General features: G+C 47.5%; 3 protein-coding genes across 4 annotated transcripts; 1 reads left to right on the forward strand and 2 right to left on the reverse strand.

The window, feature by feature from the left end:
- Positions 1-3,698: 3,698 nt before the first annotated feature.
- Positions 3,699-6,421, reverse strand: LOC122366549 (homeobox protein MOX-1-like). 2 transcript variants are annotated; one of them, XM_043338970.1, is made up of 4 exons: positions 5,807-6,421; positions 4,868-5,292; positions 4,373-4,560; positions 3,699-4,107 (listed from the first exon to the last, which is right to left on the reverse strand). In XM_043338970.1, exons 1-4 carry the CDS (start codon positions 6,034-6,036, stop codon positions 4,030-4,032), a joined length of 921 nt encoding a protein of 306 aa, XP_043194905.1. In that variant the 5' UTR covers positions 6,037-6,421; the 3' UTR covers positions 3,699-4,029. The 2 variants fall into 2 exon arrangements, with proteins under 2 accessions (XP_043194905.1, XP_043194986.1); XM_043339051.1 differs by having other exon boundaries at positions 4,868-5,270; positions 5,807-6,052.
- Positions 6,422-6,589: 168 nt separating this feature from the next.
- LOC122366648 (splicing factor 3A subunit 2-like) lies at positions 6,590-8,248 on the reverse strand. The gene is made up of 3 exons (XM_043339179.1): positions 8,033-8,248; positions 7,541-7,614; positions 6,590-7,222 (listed from the first exon to the last, which is right to left on the reverse strand). Exons 1-3 carry the CDS (start codon positions 8,036-8,038, stop codon positions 6,874-6,876), a joined length of 429 nt encoding a protein of 142 aa, XP_043195114.1. The 5' UTR covers positions 8,039-8,248; the 3' UTR covers positions 6,590-6,873.
- Positions 8,249-11,779: 3,531 nt separating this feature from the next.
- On the forward strand, positions 11,780-14,460 carry LOC122366720 (cytochrome P450 3A21-like). Its single transcript, XM_043339294.1, has one exon. The coding sequence runs from the start codon at positions 11,884-11,886 to the stop codon at positions 13,435-13,437; it is 1,554 nt and encodes a 517-aa protein (XP_043195229.1). The 5' UTR covers positions 11,780-11,883; the 3' UTR covers positions 13,438-14,460.
- Positions 14,461-20,414: the final 5,954 nt, after the last annotated feature.

Consider the following 20,414-nt stretch of genomic DNA (forward strand, 5'->3'; position numbering starts at 1 on the left):
TAGTAAGGTGCCGTGCACAAGTCAGTTGGAGGTACCCCCTCGAAATTTCGCACGTGCGAGGCCCACCCTCTCGCTCGCTCCGTTAGTCGCCCCAAAAGGCGTTATACTGGTAGGTACTCTCACTTATTCGATCTACATACATGGGTGGAGAACCTGCCCCGGCCACCCCGGCCGTGGCCGGGGTAACTTTCAGCCTACCCCGGCGCGGCCGGGGTAACTTTTCTACTCTTGTAAATCCTAAAAGCTGTCCCCATACGAGAAAAGAAAACTCACGCTCTTCGAATGTTGACTTCCATGGGCGTAATATTGCAAATCAGGTAGGTATTTACCATTTACTTAACTTGCCATAATCTCCAACCCTAAGACCCGCGTGTGGTCGCCAATGCCAAGATTGCTCTCACATCCTGTTCAGTTTCGAAATTTTGGCGCGCCTTCGGCGCACTTTTTCAAAACTACTGCTTGACCTCATTGCCTTCAACTGACCTGCCACCAACCGCAACCACACCCGTTTATGAGCGTACCCGTCAGGGTGCTCATAAACACCGAGCGGCCATCATGCTTCGAACTCGGACTGTTGTAACCGGGCCGCGTGCTCTCGCCACGCGGAATCCAACGCTCTAGCAACTGAGCTACGAGACCGGGACCGGTCGATATTCCTGGATCGACTCCCTGTTTGTATTATAAGAGCCGCCCAACATTGAAAAAGGCTACGCCCGTGGATGTCAGTGACCTATTTTAGTGCTTTGCTTGGTTCGATCTGTCAATTTCTCTGTAAAGCTTCTACTATGGTGAGTTGTCTTTTTGTAGCTATTTTGAGACACAATAAAAAGCTGAAAACGCAACATTTAGGTACTCAAAATGGCATATGGTTTGGTTTGGGAATTGGGTTCGGTGTGAAATTGGAAGTTTAAGTAAAAAGAAATAATAATTTAAAAGGAAATTGCCTTTTCGATCATTCCAAAAATGTTATGAATAATACGGTGTCGGATACAACGCTCATCCTTGAGCAAACACAGCATCGTATTCCATGCGTCAGAATAGGGGTTTGATGATGACCGTTGAGAACAACGTGAGTATATCGTCTTCCCGCGACTATCGGTCGCCGGCCGGGGTAACTTTTTCAAACATTCTCCACCCATGTCTACATATCTTTAAACCCTATATGCAATTGAAACAGAATTATGGTGTGCAATACAAGGGTATTATTCCAGCCGGCGACGTTCAATTTCCAAGCAAAGTTCATCAGCACACTATAGATAAGATATTTTTTGTTTATTAACGTGCAGATGATTACAGTCGATCATTCGTGGTTTAGCTACAATATCTCGCCAACACTTAAGCCGGGCAACGACCTCATAGCTCAATGATGCCATTCTTCGAGTGTACAGCCACAAATTTACAAACAAGCTTCTGTTATTACACCAGGTAACCCATTGTGAACAGTCATTTTCACCAATTAATGCATAGGTTACTATCTTCGTCAGCCTCTGATCTCCAACTCAACACTGGGCCTCACAAGTCAGCATTTGGCCTTTAACACACAGCACCGTTTAGCCTAGCGATTAGTCTGCACAAGTTCTTCGTCAGCTTGATTATGGACTGGTACACTTCGGTCTATTCAGCGTCGTCCAAAACAGGATAAGCTCAGTGTTTGACCAAACAATGCCCTTACACGGTCTCACTTTCGCGGGACTTAACCCTATTAGTGGCAGGGGGGGTTGTTTTTATCCACCCCTCAGGTTTTTCGGGAATATCTCCGAAACCGCTGAAGCTACGATGCTGAAATTTTCTGGCTTTTCCTAAAACTAAATTGGGCACATTCCCTGAAAATTTCAAGTTCATAACTTTACCAGGGGCGGCTCCAGAGCACTGGGAATTGGGGGTCCTATTCGTGAAGCGAATCATTTGGGCGAAGATCACGATGCTGCACCAGTTTTACTAACAGTGAATGAAAGGTATCATGTGATAACATATACAAAGTTATTGTGCATCCTCTTTTGACACGTTTTTGCTATAATAGGCGGATCCAGGCGTCCAAAAAGGGGGGTTATTTTTTACCTCCCAACATAGGTGCCCTGACACCGCCTATGCATGACCAATATAATTTTAGTCGTTCTCTCATAAGAAAATTGTAACATAACAAGACCATTGCCACCCTTTTTAGAAACAGTACCAACAAAAACCTTATTTACTATACTTTTTGTGTACCCCCAATCTCAATGATCTGTATCCGCCTATGATTTTTGAAAATGCATATTTTTAGGATCCATGTGAATTCCTGGTTCATTCTCTATCGATCGGCAAAAGTTGCGTTAAGATTGGTTCAGAAACCTGGCCGTGATAAACAGTCTAAAATGTATATGCAATTTGCCCATTTTTACCCCCCTCTACCCCCCTATTGACATTTTTTAATTTTTTTTTTAGAAATGTAGATCTCGTTGAGCCAAATCGAATGCCGTTTGAATTTTGAAAATCGGCCGGTTAGATCTCGAGATATCAAGGGCCAGTCTGCAAAACGTGGCAGCCAGCTCGACGAGGTGTTTGGGGCAGCCGGAATCCTGCCCCAAATGGGGCATTTGACTTCCGGGCAGCCCAATTTCTGCCCCAAATGGGGCATCTACTCGGGGCAGGTTAGATTATGCCCTAAATGAACTACCTATATATGGCATAAAAACCACACATATTAATACATTACCCGTGCAAATGCTGAAGTCGGTCGCGGTTGAAACTCTAAACAATTTTTTACGAAAGGATCTGCTCAACGACGTAGATTCTACGTCGTCCGACCAATCACGTTCCATAACCGCAGCCGAGCCCCCGCTGACCTTGAACGGGATTGGCCGGACGACGTAGAATCTTCGTCGTCCGAGAGACATCGAACACGGGGGCAGTTAGGATGCAAAACTGCCTCATGTTGCCATGGCAACAGCGAATCAATCTGGAGCGAGGGGCGCATTTTGTTTTTGCAACAAAAGATAGGCGCTACCCGGACAATGCCCCAGCCCGCAATGCTGAATGCATAATTGAAAAACTGAAATTACACCTTGTCTCGAGTCTCGACGGTGATCAGCTAGCTTGATGGCTTGGTTTCAAGTGTGCCGAGCCGAGTGTGCTAGTCTCGTAATCTGTAGGTCGCCGGTCGCGTGTGCGCGGCATCATTTGGCCGGACGGCAACTATGTGAGGGTTATACGGCACATTTATGAGTGTTCGATTAGGCTAGGTATGGTTTGGTTTGATTTGATTTGATTTGATTCGATTTGGTTAGGCTAGAAAGGAGTTAGCCTCGGGAGCACCTTTCCTTGGTTGCTAATACGAAACACGGCGCGTAAAACATTCTTAACCCTGATGAAGGGAAGTTTGAATATGGCAGCAGTTTTAAATGACAGTTTCTGCGCTTTAGCGACGATTGTGGCGCAGCCCACTTTTTCTCGCACGTTTCAACAATACTCCGCTTCTTTATTATTTTCTCCCGGTACCGTGTGCCCCGCCGGTATATAGGGCCTTGGCCCCGCCCCGGTCCACCCCGACTGCAAACTGTCTGCCCCGGAATCGCCCAACAGTGCCCCGACTTCTCAAAAGCTGCCCCGATTTCTGCCCCTGCCCCACTGTGTCTGCCCCGACGAGATCTCGTCGAACCCTGCCACGTTTTGCAGACTGGATCAAGGGGGGTCGTAAACAGCCCCCCCCCCCCTGCCACTAATATGGGGTAGCCAGGAGCCTGCCACTAATAGGGTTAAGTGAAATGACTTCATAACACCGGCATGAAATCATTGCATATCTCAAAGAACTTCGCGACTAGCTCAATTCTCGGTACCGACTGAGCTTAGCTGAGCTCAGTTGATCTACGCCAAGCTCATGGATAAGCGCACTTTATAACCAGTCTTTTTTTTAACATTTTACTTCGTTCATATTTTATAACCAGTCTTATATGGAGTCACTTATAAACCACATCAGTTTTAAAAGCCACCTCAGTCTCGGACCAGTGCAGGCTGGGGTATACTGGGACCAGAAGAGGTCGGCCAAGACTATCAGACCGGTTGATCCTGAGGGCGACCTCCCTTGGTCCGTTTCCACTTCATCCTGCGGTTCTGGAACCACACCTTTACCTGCCGGACAAAAAAACATTTTTTAAGTCGGAAAGTCGAGATAACTATTAGGTAAGCCGATCCTTTGGGTGCAAATATATATGCATCTTACGACCTTTGCTCTCTACACTGGTATGCAGGCATTCGCACGAGCTTATTTATGAATTTCCAGTTGATCGTTAATGGAGAAGTCGCGATGGTGATCTATAAATGCATTCTTTATAAGTAATGCTGATAAGTTTCTGAGCGATAGAATCTAAGCGATTCTCGTCCGCCGTCTTCTCACCTGTCGCTCGGAGAGGTCGAGCGCCACGGCGATCTCGTATCTCCTGAGCCGGGTGAGGTAGTTGGAATGGTTGAACTCCCTCTCCAGATCCTGCAGCTGCTGTCTGGTGAACGTGGTGCGCTCCTTCCTGGGACGCTGCTCCTGCTCCTGCTCCTCGCCGTCAGGAGCGCACAGCCGCAGACCGCAGTCTGTCGAGGAAACAGGAGAGCGTCTGGTCAGGCTGTCAAATCGGTAGACATTTCGAGGGAGAAGGGTGTGAAAAGGCACGTTCAAATCTTTTAGGCAATGTCTTGGACGGCAGCATACCTAACATAGAACCCGGGCTGACCCTTTTAAAGACACTTTTACCTGGCTGTTTCCTTTATTATGTTTTATTAATTTCAACTAGCAATAGCTATTTTCTATTTATTCTGAACCCTCTAGAACCCACTAGAAATGTTTCCTAAAGCGATGAACCCAAAAATAAATCCGTGCATCACCGCTTTCGAAGCTCACCTTCTGTAGGCCAGTAGGGTGTCACTGCCTGCACCGGCGTCAGATCAGCGGCCGACACCGGTGTCTGTGTCGGATCGGTGCCAGCCCGTGTCACCGTGTCACCGGTCAGCCAGCCGTCCGTCCGGGCGGCGGTATCAGCGCGCGCTGAGAGCTGACCCAGCGCCGGTGGCCACTGCTGCTGACTGACGGCCGCTGCCCAGCCGGCCGGCCCAGCCATCTGCTGCTGCTGCTGTTGCTGCTGCTGCTGCTGCTGCTGCTGCTGCTGCTGGGTGGAGGACTGCTCCAGCAGGCAGGCCGTGCTGTACAGCAGTCGGCTGCCGTTTTCTCCCTGCGCAGAGTCCAGCAGCCGGCCGTAGTACCCCGCCGACTCCAGCCACCGGCCGCAAAAGTCCACCATCCTCACCTGGCGATCGGTCGATCCCGGGCTGAGTGACCGCATAAGGCAGTTAGTAGTTAGTAGTCGGAACTTGGGGGAACGTCGGACAGGTCACACAATGGATTTGGATTAATGTCCTCAAAATTTAACAGTTTTGCATAAATGCTGATTGCTGATACACGAAATAAAGTTAAATATGATCCGTAAAATTGATTTGCTCCTAGCAATTGTTGGCGTTTAGATCAACAGTGCCGCTGAACCCTACCTGATTATAAACGTGCTGCATTTTGAAGACAAATTGCCAGCCTACTTGACGGGTAAACTCTGTGGCGTTTTCATCACGGGCAAAGCGTAGCTCCATAGCATGATCATTTCAACGGGGTGGCAAAGCGAAAATAGATTTATATTCGTTGGAGAAGAGAAATAAGGCTAGATGGAAATGATCAACTCCCACCCCCCCCCCCTGTTTTACTCATCTGTTAGCACATTCAAAATCGCTTCAAAATGAGAAAATAACACGATCTGGAGCTGTGGTCACTGGCGACACATGCGGAAGTAATTACCTAAAAACGCAGCCGTCGCACGGGTCGCGCAGTCTCCTTCCGTGATCACCGAACCAGTCTGCACGCACCGCACGGGTCTGATGTGAGAAACACACAGATTTCGGACCCAGGCGGCCGCGCGAGGAGCTCCCGACCCGGCGGGTGGACCCGACCAATGGGCGGTCAGATTTCGGCCCGAGGTCCCGCCCAGTGGCTCCACCGACCAATGGGGGATGACACAGAGGTGGCATCCATTCGTCATTAGGTGGTGACGGCTGATGAGAGGTCGATGATCGGCCGGTTTAAATTGTCCGGCGACCGGCGCCTGCACTCACTGGCAGAAAACATTGGAGCAGTGGTGGAGGCAGTGCATTGCTCTGTACTTCTTGATCTGTGATCACCTTTTTTTTAGAATCAAAAATGGTTATCCTTTATGATTTTTTATGTTTGATGTATACCTCTTTTAAAAGCTTTTTTATCTTTTTTTCTGAAAAGAAGGTCGAAATTCGCACTTTTTGCTCTACTTACATTGCTCAATAATGCTGAAAAACTCATTAAAGAAAAAACTAAAATGGCAACGAGAAATGATACCGAGACTCGAGAGTGTCTATGCAGATATTGCCTCGAGTGGTAACTGCGGTAACAGCCATTTAATCCTTTATCATTCCAAATGTGCCATGAGCTGAACTAAATTCGATCACACTTGCCAGTACCACGCCGTCCTACCCAATACCTATTGATGGCAGCAAGGCTGGAAAATTCCCTGTCGTCAGGTGCCGTTGCATTTTTAAGTACACTCAAAACCTGTCATCTGAGAGTATATTTGAAATAAATACATGCACGCGATTCACACTCACAGAGCATGAAGGTTCTAGCAATTATCACATTCCTAGCACATTGCCTGTTGAGGTGAATAACACCACGACCTACTTCTTATTTAGAAGGAATGAGTGAAGGAATTAGATATGTGTAGAAAAAAACATCCGAACTATAACACATTTAAAGTAAAGAAATCGTCTTGATTCGGCCGTATCATGTTGAAAAGCATTTCCGGAAACTTGCATTATAATGTCGGACTTTGCAGTCATTTAGTGGTAGGCGGGAGCCGGCTTGTAGACGGGAGCGTGGTAGATAGGAGCCGGCTTGTGGTAGACGGGAGCCGGCTTGTGGTAGACGGGAGCCGGCTTGTGGTAGACGGGCGCCGGCTTGTGGTAGACGGGCGCCGGCTTGTGGTAGGCGGGCGCCGGCTTGTGGTAGGCGGGCGCCGGCTTGTAGCCGTGGCCGTGGCCGTGGCTGTGGTCGCCGTAGTAGGTGACGTGCGTGCTGCCTCCCTTGGTCTGCACGCCGTAGCGGCCCTGCACGCTGCGGCCGTCGCTGTGCTCCGACTGGGAGAACTGACCGCCGTACGGCGTGTGCACGGCGTAGTCGTACGAGTACCTACAGCATGGATAGACAGACGGGTCAGCTGAAGGTTGCTGTGACACGGTACACACAGATGGGTCAAAAGGGGTGCGATTGAAAGGACACTTTAACCACGTAACGGCAAAAATGAAATGATTCCATTTAATGAATTATTTCACGAATTCGCTTACGAATAAAGCCAGAACCCGGAAGGTTAGCAAGCATCTGTCAATTTTCTCATGAAATGATACGCTTACTTCCAAAACAAATCGTGAATACACTTCCTTCTCTCCAGCTCTATGTCATTAACACTTCGAATTTGTTTTTATACAATGCCTGCTCTTATTTACTTACGGGCGATGGTAGTCGTTGTGTCCGTACTGGGGAGCGGCCACAGCCACGGCGACGAGGCTGGCGATCAACAGGCACTGCAACAAATAAATTCCAAAATCAGATGTTACATAACTATATGTATGGGTGAAGCCATCGATAGGATCATTGCACATTCTCTAAACCGCCTATAGATTGTCAGGAAAGGCGGCGTTTCTACTGATATTTCTGTTGATCACGCTGCAGTTTAAATGAAAAATGAGAAATACCTACAGAAAATTTTGAAAGTATTTTATGAAGATAAAATGAAAAGAAAAAGTGATCTGTGATCGAACGATCTGCACAATAATTAAAGTAGACTGTTTTCACTCACAGTGGAACGACTTCAAAGTACCGGCAAGCGCTTGACTCTTGACTTGCCGGTGCAGTACGCTATTTGCTTTCTCGTCTCCCCAGTTTCAAGTCACACGCCACAAGCCAAGCGTAGCTCGTCGACAGAACACCCGTGCTACTCACCTTCATTTTGGGTTGTGTTGGGGCGCTGGGGGGCGACTGGTGCTGTGTGCCGAGGGCGACTGGTGCCGTCAGCCGGCGGCGAGTCGATCTTATACGGTTGGTTCCTCTGCAGTGACTCCCGGGGTCGAGGTCGCCCTCCACTGTGCGCCGGGGAGTGACTTGTGGTAAGGACCCGGTGACCTGGGCGTCGCCCACTGACCCTGTTCCGCCCTCCACACATGGATGGCTGCCAGTGGTGTGGCACATCGGGCGGTAAATTTCATCCGGTATGGCAAAACCACCATGTGTCCTTTGTATCATTTGTAACAAAATGACGTTATTTGGCAATAATTACTGTAGCAATGAAATAATTGGGGCGATGAAAAAATGACTCACGAAGGCAACTGGCTGCTTCAAAAGACGAGGGTTAACTGTTACCGATACGCTTTAACCACTTCCAGTGCTTTTCTAACTACTTGCAACGAAGCTTTCCAGACAACAAACCGAGAAACATATGCCACATAAGAAACTTGCACTCCTTTTGAAGCTTTCTGTAACATGCATACTATTATCATTATGCAACATCATGTCACGTACATCACGATTCTAGCGGTGTTGCGTGTTCACCAGCAGTGCCGCTTCAAGCCATGTCGTTAAATTATTTTTGTGCGTACATATATGCAGCAGCACAATGCACATTTTGCAATGATGAGGATGGTGGAACTTGCAAATGCTATACTTACAAACAGAAATTCGTATCCTAAAACTGCAGTTTCGATGCGCTAACAAACGATTCATGTTCGAAAGTAGGTATGCGCAATGAACTGCAGCTAAGTTCTTGGTAAAGATTGTTCAGGACACCAGCTTTGTTTATTTGCATCGTCTATCCGCATTGTCTGCTAACATGTGACCGAACCGCAATGTAGATAGGTATATATAACACTCGGTGCCTTTCCTGTCATAAGGCTAAAAACATCACATTTAGATCGCAAGGACTGACGCAAAATAGATCGGTAAATGCCAAATGCCCAATGCAGAAATGCTCAAAACATGAGATACCGATCAGACATTGTAAACGGTCCCTACATGTGGTCCCATTTCAGCCTCAAACCGACCATACTTGCTCCCAATATTCGCCCTCGAGATCAGCCCTGTCATGCCATGAAGGAAGTCAATTACCCCCCCCCCCCCCCGCCCCCCGCTGTCGCTCTGTGCGGGCGCCCCTCCCCACCGAGTCGGTTCCTCTGGGTGGCCCCCACGGACCGTGAATGGGTCACGGCGGCAGTTGGACAGGCACCAGCGCACCGGCACGCGCCGGCCTCTCGTTCACGCAAACCCTGCGGTCGGCGCTGGCTCTGGAGACATACGGTACGGCAGAGAATGTGTGCCGGTGTGAGCCCAACAGCGGAACAGAGTAATTATTGATGAGAAATGCTGATAAACTACTGTCTACGAGGATTGGAATAGAAGATGGATGTCTTCGTTGTGTGCTACCGATTAAAATTTGAAATGATTGATCACATATACCTTAACCTATTAAATACAATCACAGGACACATGATAATTATTATGCGTTTAGCAAGCGTCAGCCATTCCCTCCGAAGCTTCCTCATATTACCTAGTTACATAGCTACCTAACTATATAACTACTGATTGAGTCCAGAAGTTGTAGATAGCAGTGCAGCCCAGAGCAGAACCCTGCAGATCCTATCGATAGACGGAAACATCTGCACCCTCTATTTAGGTAGGCTGTGCAATTTATTGTGCAGTGCACAATAAAGCATCACTGCTTTTTCGCAAATATCTATGAACAGGATGGTAGCTTTTCATATATTTAAGCCTCACAGGTCTGGAGGAGGCGTCTTTCGCCCCCTCCCCCTCGCCCTGACGGATGTTTGCGATAGCTCCCGGATGCTTAGAGATATAGGATCGCCATTCGCCATACTTCCAATACCTTTCCCTCCATCAATTTGAGATTTTCTGAAGAAAAAAAGACCTAATCCCCCTGATGATATCACAGGACTGCCTTTTCTAGACCCCTGCACTACAAATTTCGACATCACAGACGAAATCTTCAAAACAGCTGTAAAAAAAAAGTTTTCAAGGGAATGACCAATGGCGAGTACGGCTGTGTAACATATGAAATATGCAAAAATGCACGATAATTTTGATTGCCTGAGGTAAGAGTTCATGCAAAAGACCCCGAGCTGGGGGTTTACTTTTTCACAAATAGCTTAATGAAAATGATCCTATAGTGCTTAATCAGTAGTGGCAAGTATGTACTTACATTACAACGCATTCGTCGTGTCAAGATTCGTCAAATAACACACATCTTGTTTGGAAACGGTTAAGTTATATGGTGACCCCATGCGACCTGGAATGACTTAGAATGATTTTGGATGGCCTTGAAGCACGAAAAGTCATATGCTATGTAATTTGTCGGCTGATCACGAATCCGGCATCCATTTTGCTCTAGACGTTCATTCAAGAGCCTCACTATAGCCAAATTGCTGCTGAATTATAATGGGTGACTTGAATTCGTTGAATAGCCTCTAGCAAGGAAACTCTGACACATCCGCATCCTTTGGGAAGTCTTGTTTTGTTACATGAACCATCATAGGGGCCTAATATGTTCAAAAATATTTCAAAACATTTTGAAATCCGATATATTACAAATACGAAAAATACAAGGTTTGAGGTCAATTTTTAGCATAACTTTGACCTTGGTGTTGAATTTCAAGCACATCATCGGATTCCTATGAAAGTTTTCATTAGTTTTCAACCAATTTTGCCCGATTTTACGCATCCTGCCATCCTCTGAAAACCATAGCTTGAGATCACTGCACATGAGCTGCCGGTTTCTGCATTTGGTCTTTACCTTAAAAATTGACCTAAAAATCAGATGCTATAGCATCGTCTCTTGGAGACATTTCCTTTGGCGGCCTTTCCGTAGCAGTACCTGCCACCTGGTAATGTTTCCGTAGATTCTTCTATGGGGGGGGGGGGGGTGAAGAGCGTCTCCCCTCTCTGGGCTGAGGTGGGTGGGACTACTCCCGGGGCCCGGCCGGACTAAGTCCCGACGAGAAAAACAACTGATAAGCAGTTCTTGTACAATAAAAAAGTACTGAGCAGTGAATACCCGCGTGTCTGTCTATGCAAACTTGTGACTCACGGTACGAATGGTCATGTTTGTGCCAGCCGCAGCAATGTCCTCTTGTAATCTTGTCTTATGCATGCTGGTCTGAGGCCACCCACCCTCGTCCCCCAGACGTGATACGCCGAGCGGTCTGCACGGAGGAACCCCTCAATGCGTCATGAATGAGCCCCGGAACCGTGCTGCCACTTACGTCACCGTCATTTGCATTGGGTCTACTCTTTAGGACTACCTTATCGCATAATGCCCTAAGAAATGTGAAAACAAAACAAAACAAAATGCAGCTTAAAATTTATTCAAAGACCAAGGCTTGGTCGAGAGCGGTGGAGGCGGTCGGGGGCGTGCACCACGGCTTCCCCGGCGGGGGAGGATGGTGAGTTCCAGTGAAGTCCCATCCCGTCGCTTCTTCCGCTGACGCACCGCCTCCGGTGGAAGGGATTGCGCGAGCTGCGTCTCAGATAGGGACACGTCAGCTTCCAGGGGCGTCGCATTCCCAGAACAATCCGCTCTGCATAACGATCGGGGATTTACATGTCCGTGTTATGTGTATGGTGACGTGAAGCCGAAGATGCAGGGCTCGGAGTTCCGTGGGTCAGTTGGCTGGTGGCGTCCGGACAGAACGCGGCTCACGGAGCTGGACAGAGGGATTCGTCTGTGATAGAATCTCGCGTCGAAGAAAACCCGAGGTTCATTCGTCAGCTGGCTTGCTGGCGCTGCCATGCTAGCGCCCCTGGTAGGACAATGGACGAGCAGGCTGCTGTCAACCGTGTTCAGGCCTGTGACTCTTTGGCTGCTGGTGACACTGGTGTCCCTCGTCTACCTCTACTTGTCCCGCTACCGGAGCTACTGGAGCAGCAGGAACGTGCCGCACATCCCGTATCGATTTCCTTTCGGCTTCAGCGGCTGGGAACTTGTGAAGCAGACCTATTTGGAGAGCAACATGAAGCTCTACTGGAAGGCCAAAGAGGCAGGTGGGTACATTGGTTTCATTGAACCGATGGGGCCTGCGCTGGCGGTCTCTGATCCTGAGCTCATCAAGGCGATCATGATGACTGACTTTGATCACTTTACGATCAGAAAACCCAAGAGCATTGCTGAGCATGGCGTGCAGTCGAAGATGATGACCAACCTCCACGGTCAAAGATGGAAAGATGTGAGGAGCACATCGACTCCAGTGTTCTCGACGGGAAAACTTCGCCAGATGCTCCCGGCCCTCGCCGAACAGGCGGCTGCGATAGCAGATCAGATGGTGCTGGAATCAAAGGCGCATGGTGAGATCAACATCAACCAGCTGGTGTCTCGCTACACGACCAACAACATCATCTCAGTGTCATTCGGGCTGGATGCCGACTCGATTCGTCGGCCAGACTCAGTCGTTGCCTCAAAAGCTGCACAGCTGTCGCAGCGCCCGTCGATGAAGAAGCTAGCCCTTCTGTCGCTCATTTCGGCATTGCCTGGATGTATTCGTAAGCGCTTTGAGATCCGAAAGTTCACCAAAAATAACTCTGGATCTTCGTGCTTCTTGAGCGTGACCAAGAGGATAATCCAAGAACGCCGCGCGCACCCGGAGAAGCGAAGAAACGACTTTCTTCAGCTTCTTCTGGACACACAGCAGAGTCCGAAGCCGGAGTGCAGACTGACAGACGATGAGATAACCGCTCAGTGTATCCTCTTCTACTACGTGGGTCACGACTCGACCACCCACGCTATCGCGTGGGCGGCGCGACTGCTGGCGTTCCACCCCGCCGTGCAGCAGCGACTTCAGGCTGAGATCGACGACCGCCTGCCTCCCATCTCGGACGCCATCACTTATGACACGCTGAGCTCCATGCCGTACCTGGACAGCGTCCTCATGGAGACTCTCCGGCTGTACCCGGTCGCCCAGCTGAGCCGCTGCTGTACAAGACCCTACACCCTCCCGGGAACGGAGGTCACCCTGCCAGTCAACACCATGGTCTACTTCAGCCCGTACGCCCTGCAGAGAGACCCGGACCTGTATCCGGACCCGAACTCGTTCGTTCCGGACCGGTTCCGGAAAGAGCTCGAGGGCGCGCGGCCGGCTCACGCGTTTCTCTCGTTCGGGGCGGGTCCCAGGCGGTGTATCGCGCAGCGGTTCGCGATGCTGCAGACCAAGCTGGTGCTGGTGGCGCTGCTGAAGAGGTGCTCACTGGAGCCGGGACCGAAGACCGGTGGACCGTGGCCCGAGCTGGACCCGTCCGCCGGGACGCTTGTCGAAAAGGGAGGCACGTGGCTGGTGGTGAAGAGCCGCTAACTGAGGAGCTGGCCTCACGATAAGAACGCCGATCCGGTGGACATATAAGCAATATTGATGCGTTGGATCAAATCGGCTGATAACTGTATCTATTATACAGGACCAAGTGTCCGTATTGTTGGATTGTGTACCCAATGCTCAGGTTTTGTTGTGTAGGACATTTGAATTATCTAGGCATGAGCCTAGCTCTGTCTGAGATACATATGTATGTGCTTAGTGAATGGTCCATCTCGCATCGTGTGTCAAATATAATTGAGATCACCTATGTGCAGAATGGCAGGTCATATCTCCACCACCACCCTCCCTATTTACGTGAATGTTGCCAATAGCCGTTTTCACGACGGCCATCTGGTACACATTTGGTGCACATCTGGTGCAGATTAGGTGCAGATTTGGTCAAATTATGTTCAGTGTGTCTCTTAGTAGCTATCAGCTAGGGCTGCACTATTTGCTTATATGCCTGCTTTGTCATATTATCAGAGAGTATCATCGATTAAAACACTGAAATAAATTCATAAAATAAAGATATTTGCTGTACAAGAGATTGGGTGCAGATTTGGTAAATTAGGTGCACTCGCCGGATAGCCCGTCTTGAAAACGGCTAATCGACCATGCACACATCTGCGTTATCCGACGAGGTAGTCTACTTATTATTTCAAAGTACTTACTTGCACAATACATTCATTATCTACCGTCTGTTCTATACAATACATAATGGTAAAGCCGTAAAAGTCCATTATAACTTGTGTGAAAATAAGAGGTTTTTGTACGACTTTTTACCAGCCACTAACTTCTTGATGAGAAGTCACTTTTAGAGAAAGTTCACCGACTATAATAATCATGATATAATAATCTATCATATAATAATCATGATTATAGCTATTCTCTTCAGCGCTTAAATATGTAACCTTTCTCCTTTCTGTATATTTCAACCCCTGATGACGAAGACGAGAGGTCTTTGAAACCGGTTGGATTTATCAAAATATGCTGCTCTGTGCCTCAATATACGTCTTTTTGTTACTTTGTTCATCTTTTTATCTTATTCTTCTGTTTACTCTATGCAGTTTTCCAGCCATCAAACGTAAATGCGGAACAAACAATCAGCCACATTGTAGTCCGTTTTAACAATTTCGACAGACCCATCTAACAGGGATGCGGAGCCGGAGCCGGAGCCGGAGCCGGAGCCGCCGGAGCCGGCATATTTTGCCCGGAGCCGGAGCCGGAGCCGGAGCCGTAAAACAATATAGCCCGGAGCCGGAGCCGGAGCCGGAGCCGTCAAAAAAGGGGGCGACTCCGGCTCCTTTTCTTAAGAGGAAACAATTATTTACCTAGTTCGGTTTGACAGTACAAGGCGTAAAACAATGTGGTATTCAAAATAGCCTTGTTATACAAATACAGAAGCAACGTGTACCAATCCCATCGCCTTTTTTCTTCCACCCGTATTTAATTGATCGCATAGGGGATGTACTGAGTAGAAGCCGGAGCCGGAGCCGCCGGAGCCGGAGCCGCCGGAGCCGGATCATTTTACTCGGAGCCGGAGCCGGAGCCGGAGCCGCCATGACATTTCACCCGGAGCCGGAGCCGGAGCCGGAGCCGATTTTTTTCTCCGGAGCCGGAGCCGGAGCCGGAGCCGTCTGAAATTTCCACGGCTCCGCATCCCTGCCATCTAATGCTTACCGAAGAGATGCTTATACCGAAGAGATAGGATACGGGGGTAAGGGAGCAAACTAAGGATGCTCGTAGTGGCTACCCCCTCTCGTCATTTGTTCTGCGACATGTTGGTCATATTTTCTCTTGAACTGGTTGATGTTGTCGCTGGATACCACATGTTCTGGTAAACCGTTCCACATGTCGACCACTCTTGCTGTGAAGAACTTGTTGTAATGAAAACTCACACCTAAAAAGACGCATCAATCAGACACATTTTAACCCTCGCCCTGGCAGGGCATTTTTCATAACACGGCCTGGCAGGGGGGGGGGGGTCGATGCGACCCCCCCCCTCGCGATTGGCTCCTATGGCACCTAGAAACACCAAATTTGGTAGGTAGGTGGGCCCCCTGGAATTCTCGCACCTGTGCAAATTTGGTTGCTCTAGGTCAATATTTAGGGGTTTTTGGGGGTATAAATGTAAAAATTTCGCTAAAAACCGGTCAAATGTTTTTCGCTTATAACTTTTGATCTAATTAAGAAAGAGCAAAAAGAAAAGCACCACTGAACTTAGCACGTCAAGGCGCGTCGAATGATATACTTTTTAGCTTGCTTAAGTGTACTAAAAGTTTTTCTTAAATTTTAAGTAAACTTAAATTAATAAATTAAGTTCAAGTTAACCAAATTGCATCATATCGCATATCATTCGATTCGGCTGATCACCAGGAACACAATGATACCATTTTTAAGCTCTAGCGTCATTATGTGCCAAGTTATTGGCAAAAACGTCATTTGACCTCAGTTGACCTTATTTGACCTGACCCATGGATAAGTACACCAAACAAAGAAGCACAAAGTGACCTGCTGTTAAGTACTGTGGTTTCAAAGCACAAAAGTGATAGAACGAAGCGGATATCTCCAGTACTTTCCGAATTTAGTATTTTCCCATAGGCTTAACATTACGACGTAATGACCTCTAACTGACCTCAGGTCAGTGACCTCAAAAAACCCGAACTATATGTTATACAACTCGGTGAACTTAGCACATCCTGAAAGTTTTAAGGAAATCAGTCCAAAACTGTGAGTTGGACAGGTGCAAAAAGAAAATTGAAATTTGACCATGACCTTGTACCGGTTTTTTTGACCTGGTGACCTGACCCAAGGTCACCCGGACCTGAAATTTTCAGATCATATGTAAAAAGGTTGCCCCATAGGCTGTGCCAGCTGCGCGCCGCCGTTTTTACGCTATCTTCGAAAAACCTTAGGGGGGGGGTTGCATCGACCCCCCTGCCAGGGCGAGGGTTAACCCTCGCATGTGTAGGGGGGGTCGGATGGACCTCCCCCCAATGGTTTTTCGCGAATAACTGGCGCAAAAAGCGGCCGATCGCAACGAGACTTTCAGTATCCTCGAGTTGATAAATTTTACACCTAATCTGAAAATTTCATGACCCTGACCCAAGTCACCTTTGAACTGTGACCTATTTCTCGAGGCCATGTTTGGCCGGAATCGCGCGATTCAGCGTATGTCGGCTCACATTAATCATTATCCGCGCGTTTTCAGTCTTTTTGTGATTATAAACGTCCAAACATATGAAATGATGTTCGTCCCATGCATTGCGGTGGGTGTCAAGGTCACCCGAAGGTCAGGTTAGGTCATCGACCTTTGATGACCTCGGGTCACTTTTTCGTGTTTTACATGTTTCTAGGGTAGTTTTTCGGGCTGATTTCGAATTTAGAATCCATTTGAACATTTACGAAACTTAGTTTTAGTGCCTTCGTAACATGTCACGACGCCGTCAGTGGCAGTTGACACCTACTATGTATCTATGTATGTTTGTATGTAGTATGACACGGACCTACTTATATGACACCTACGCCGTCAGTGGCAGGACGCCTGATGGTTGACCTGACCTGATCTGACCCGACCCGGATTAAATGCGTCAACACATCATCTGTGATCAAACTAACATGAAATTCGTGATCAGCACCCCAAAAAAACCAGCTTTACTTTACAAAGTTCTAGAAGGTTCCGATTTTCCCGACCTTTGGGTCATGATTTGACCTTAAAGGTCAAATATTTTTAATAAGGTATACATTAGGGAACTCGAGATATTGCCCCTAGCTATCGAATGCGACCATCAGAAACCGCATCTGACGATCGGTGTAGAAAAAATCGGGGGGACTCAAAATTTCAATCCGTGATTTGACCTTTAACCCTCGCACTACCAGGCCATTTCTCATAACACGAACGACCAGGGGGGGGGTTGTTACGACCCCCCCTGGCGTTTCGAAACGGAAGGTCGTAGAGCTTAGCGGAAAAAACCAACGGATTGCTCTCAACGAGATCTCGCGATTGGTGGTATATTTTTTGGTTCTAGGTCAACATTTGACCTACTTATGACCGGTCAAAGGTCAAATTTTCCGAAAAAAAATCAAACTTTTTCAACTTTCCGCGGCGATTGCGGCAAAACGGTGAGAGATATCGACTTGAAACCTTCACTATCGTGTTCCTTGATCAATTCTCTATCGTTTGGTATGTATTTCGTTTCCCTAGCTCTAAAAATGGCGCGTTGGGAGCGCCGGAAGTCGGCAAGGTCACAGTCGGCGGCAGAAATTCGAAAAATCAAAATTTAAATTTTTGAAATCTGATTGTATTTTTGGATTTGGGAGGTCCATTTGCTCCCTATAGAAGCTAATATTGCTGCATATTCCCATTGAGGTGACAAGAATTAGCAAAATAGTGGTTCGGGCGCTTTTCAAAAATAGTACCGGACGCTGTTCCTCTTGTGACGTCATAGCTCCGTGACCTGACCTGACCCGGTCAATTTTCTTGCACCACACGATAGCCAATGCTTGCCCCAACATGCATGGGAAGTTTCATCATGATCCATCAAACAATGTGGGTATCACCGGCAGAAAACCTAGGGATTCGGCGCACACGTTTGGTAACTGTCGGCCGGAGGCTGTACCTCTTATGACGTCATAACTCCGTGACCTGACATGACCCGATCAATTTTTTTCGGCAAAAGATGCGCAAAGGTTGCCCCAGAGGGTATTGAAAATTTCAGCCCGCTACGACAAGCCGTTTAGCGTGCACTTCGAAAAACCCTCAGGGGGGGGGGGGGTTGATACAACCCCCCCCCTAGGCGTTCTAGGGTTAAGGTCAAAGATTTTTAATAAGGTATATGAAAGGGAACTTGAGATTCTGACCCTAGCTATCGAATGCGACCATCAGAAATTGCATCGGACGATCGGTGTAGAAAAAATCGGGGGCTCAAAATTTCAATCCGTGATTTGACCTTTAAGGTCAAAGATTTTTAATAAGGTATATATTAGGGAACTCGAGATTCTCACCCTAGCTATCGAATGCGACCATCAGAAATCGCATCGGACGATCGGTGTAGAAAAAATCGAGGGGACTCAAAATTTCAATCCGTGATTTGACCTTTAAGGTCAAAGATTTTTAATAAGGTATATACTATATATTAAGGAACCCGAGATTTTGACCCTAGCTATCGAATGCGACCATCAGAAATCGCATCGGACGATCGGTGTAGAAAAAATGGGGTACTCAAAATTTCAATCCGTGATTTGACCTTTAAGGGAACTCGAGATTCTGACCCTAGCTATCGAACGCGACCATCAGAAATCGCATAGGACGATCAGTGTAGAAAAATGGGGGACTCAACATTTCAATCCGTGATTTGACCTTGAAGACGACCTTGAAATTTGAAATGAATGCGATATTCGGAATCAGCGTCCCAAACTGCATCGGATAGGCTGGGCTTAGTTGAAATTCGGACTCGACGCACAATCCGTCGCGGAATACGACGCTAACTTCACGCACGTATTATTTTGGCTTCTCCTGCGCTTCCCTGTGTTGTGACATCAACGCAAAGGAATGGGGGCACAATTTAGTAAGATGCACATGACAAATTAACTTTTGCATGTTTTAAAGAATCCATATTCTTCAATTTCTCCGCAGATGGTGGGACCACAAATACAGAAGGGCGCTAATAGGCGCTTTTAGCCTAAGTTCGATCGATAGTTTCCATGCATTCATATTCATCCACAATCGGTGACGCATGCTAGGGTGGTGGGGGATGAATAGGCTTAATTGAATGTAAATAATTGACCGATTATTAATTGGCTCCACCAGTAAGCAGCGCATGCGCATGTGAAAGCTAACAAAAACATGGATTCCGCCCACGCCCCGTGGGGGACGGGGGCGAAAAGGCATCCCCTGTCCTTTTCCGTCGATATCGCCTAAGCGGCTACAGATATCGCCACCAAACTTTCAGGACCCCTCCGGGCATCAATTTTACACATTGTGACCAAAATTTTTCCAAAGACTATGATAAGTTGGCCACAACTGACGTCAGAATGACGTTATGTTCTGCCATTTTTGACCGAAAAAAGAGCTTCGCGAGAAGAGCTGTCAGGCCTGTAGGGATCATCTATGCGATTTGTCATTTCATGTTGTCATTCTCATTTATATTGTCACCGCTTTATTAATCAATCTGTTACCTGTTGTCAATTGCGCGTCATGTTTGTTATTTGTAAACCGGCCTGCCGCTGGCCTCAACCTTCCTAGTAACCGCTGTGCCATACGCTATAGAACGTGTCGTGCAAAGGTCTTTTTTTTTTTTTTTTTTTTTTTTTTTTTTTTTTTTAATTTTGTCTTCCCGGCATGCCTAAGGCAACCGCCAGGGAAGGGGAAATTACTAAGGCTGGCAATGAGCCAGATCTTTCGTTTTACTTTACTTTACTGTCAGCTATTTAATTCTGACCCAAGCAAGAGAGAGAAGCAAACTTTACTTTAATTCGGCTCATGTGGCGTCCGATTAACAAGGCAAGGGTGTCCAGAAAGGGGTAGAATATTCATACTTGCTGCTCGGCGGCACCCCTGAGGCGGCCGCTGCCCGTACGTTTAGGAGCCCATTGTCGTGACGTCATGACTGTGGACATTTTTTTTTTTTTTTTTTTTTTTTTAATTTTGTCTTCCCGGCATGCCTAAGGCAACCGCCAGGGAAGGGGAAATTACTAAGGCTGGCAATGAGCCAGATCTTTCGTTTTACTTTACTTTACTGTCAGCTATTTAATTCTGACCCAAGCAAGAGAGAGAAGCAAACTTTACTTTAATTCGGCTCATGTGGCGTCCGATTAACAAGGCAAGGGTGTCCAGAAAGGGGTAGAATATTCATACTTGCTGCTGTAAATCTTGCTGCTGATGGTGTGAGGTGTTGCAATGTGTGATGTTTGTTGTGGGATGTATTTACCAGGAAAAGTCCTAACTAGAAAAAACCTGGTGCCTAAGTCAAGGGGCAAAA

This window comes from Amphibalanus amphitrite, unplaced genomic scaffold (genome assembly GCF_019059575.1).
Source record: "Amphibalanus amphitrite isolate SeventyFive unplaced genomic scaffold, NRLGWU_Aamphi_draft 000003F_arrow, whole genome shotgun sequence".
In the NCBI taxonomy this organism is placed as follows: Eukaryota; Metazoa; Arthropoda; class Thecostraca; order Balanomorpha; family Balanidae; genus Amphibalanus; species Amphibalanus amphitrite.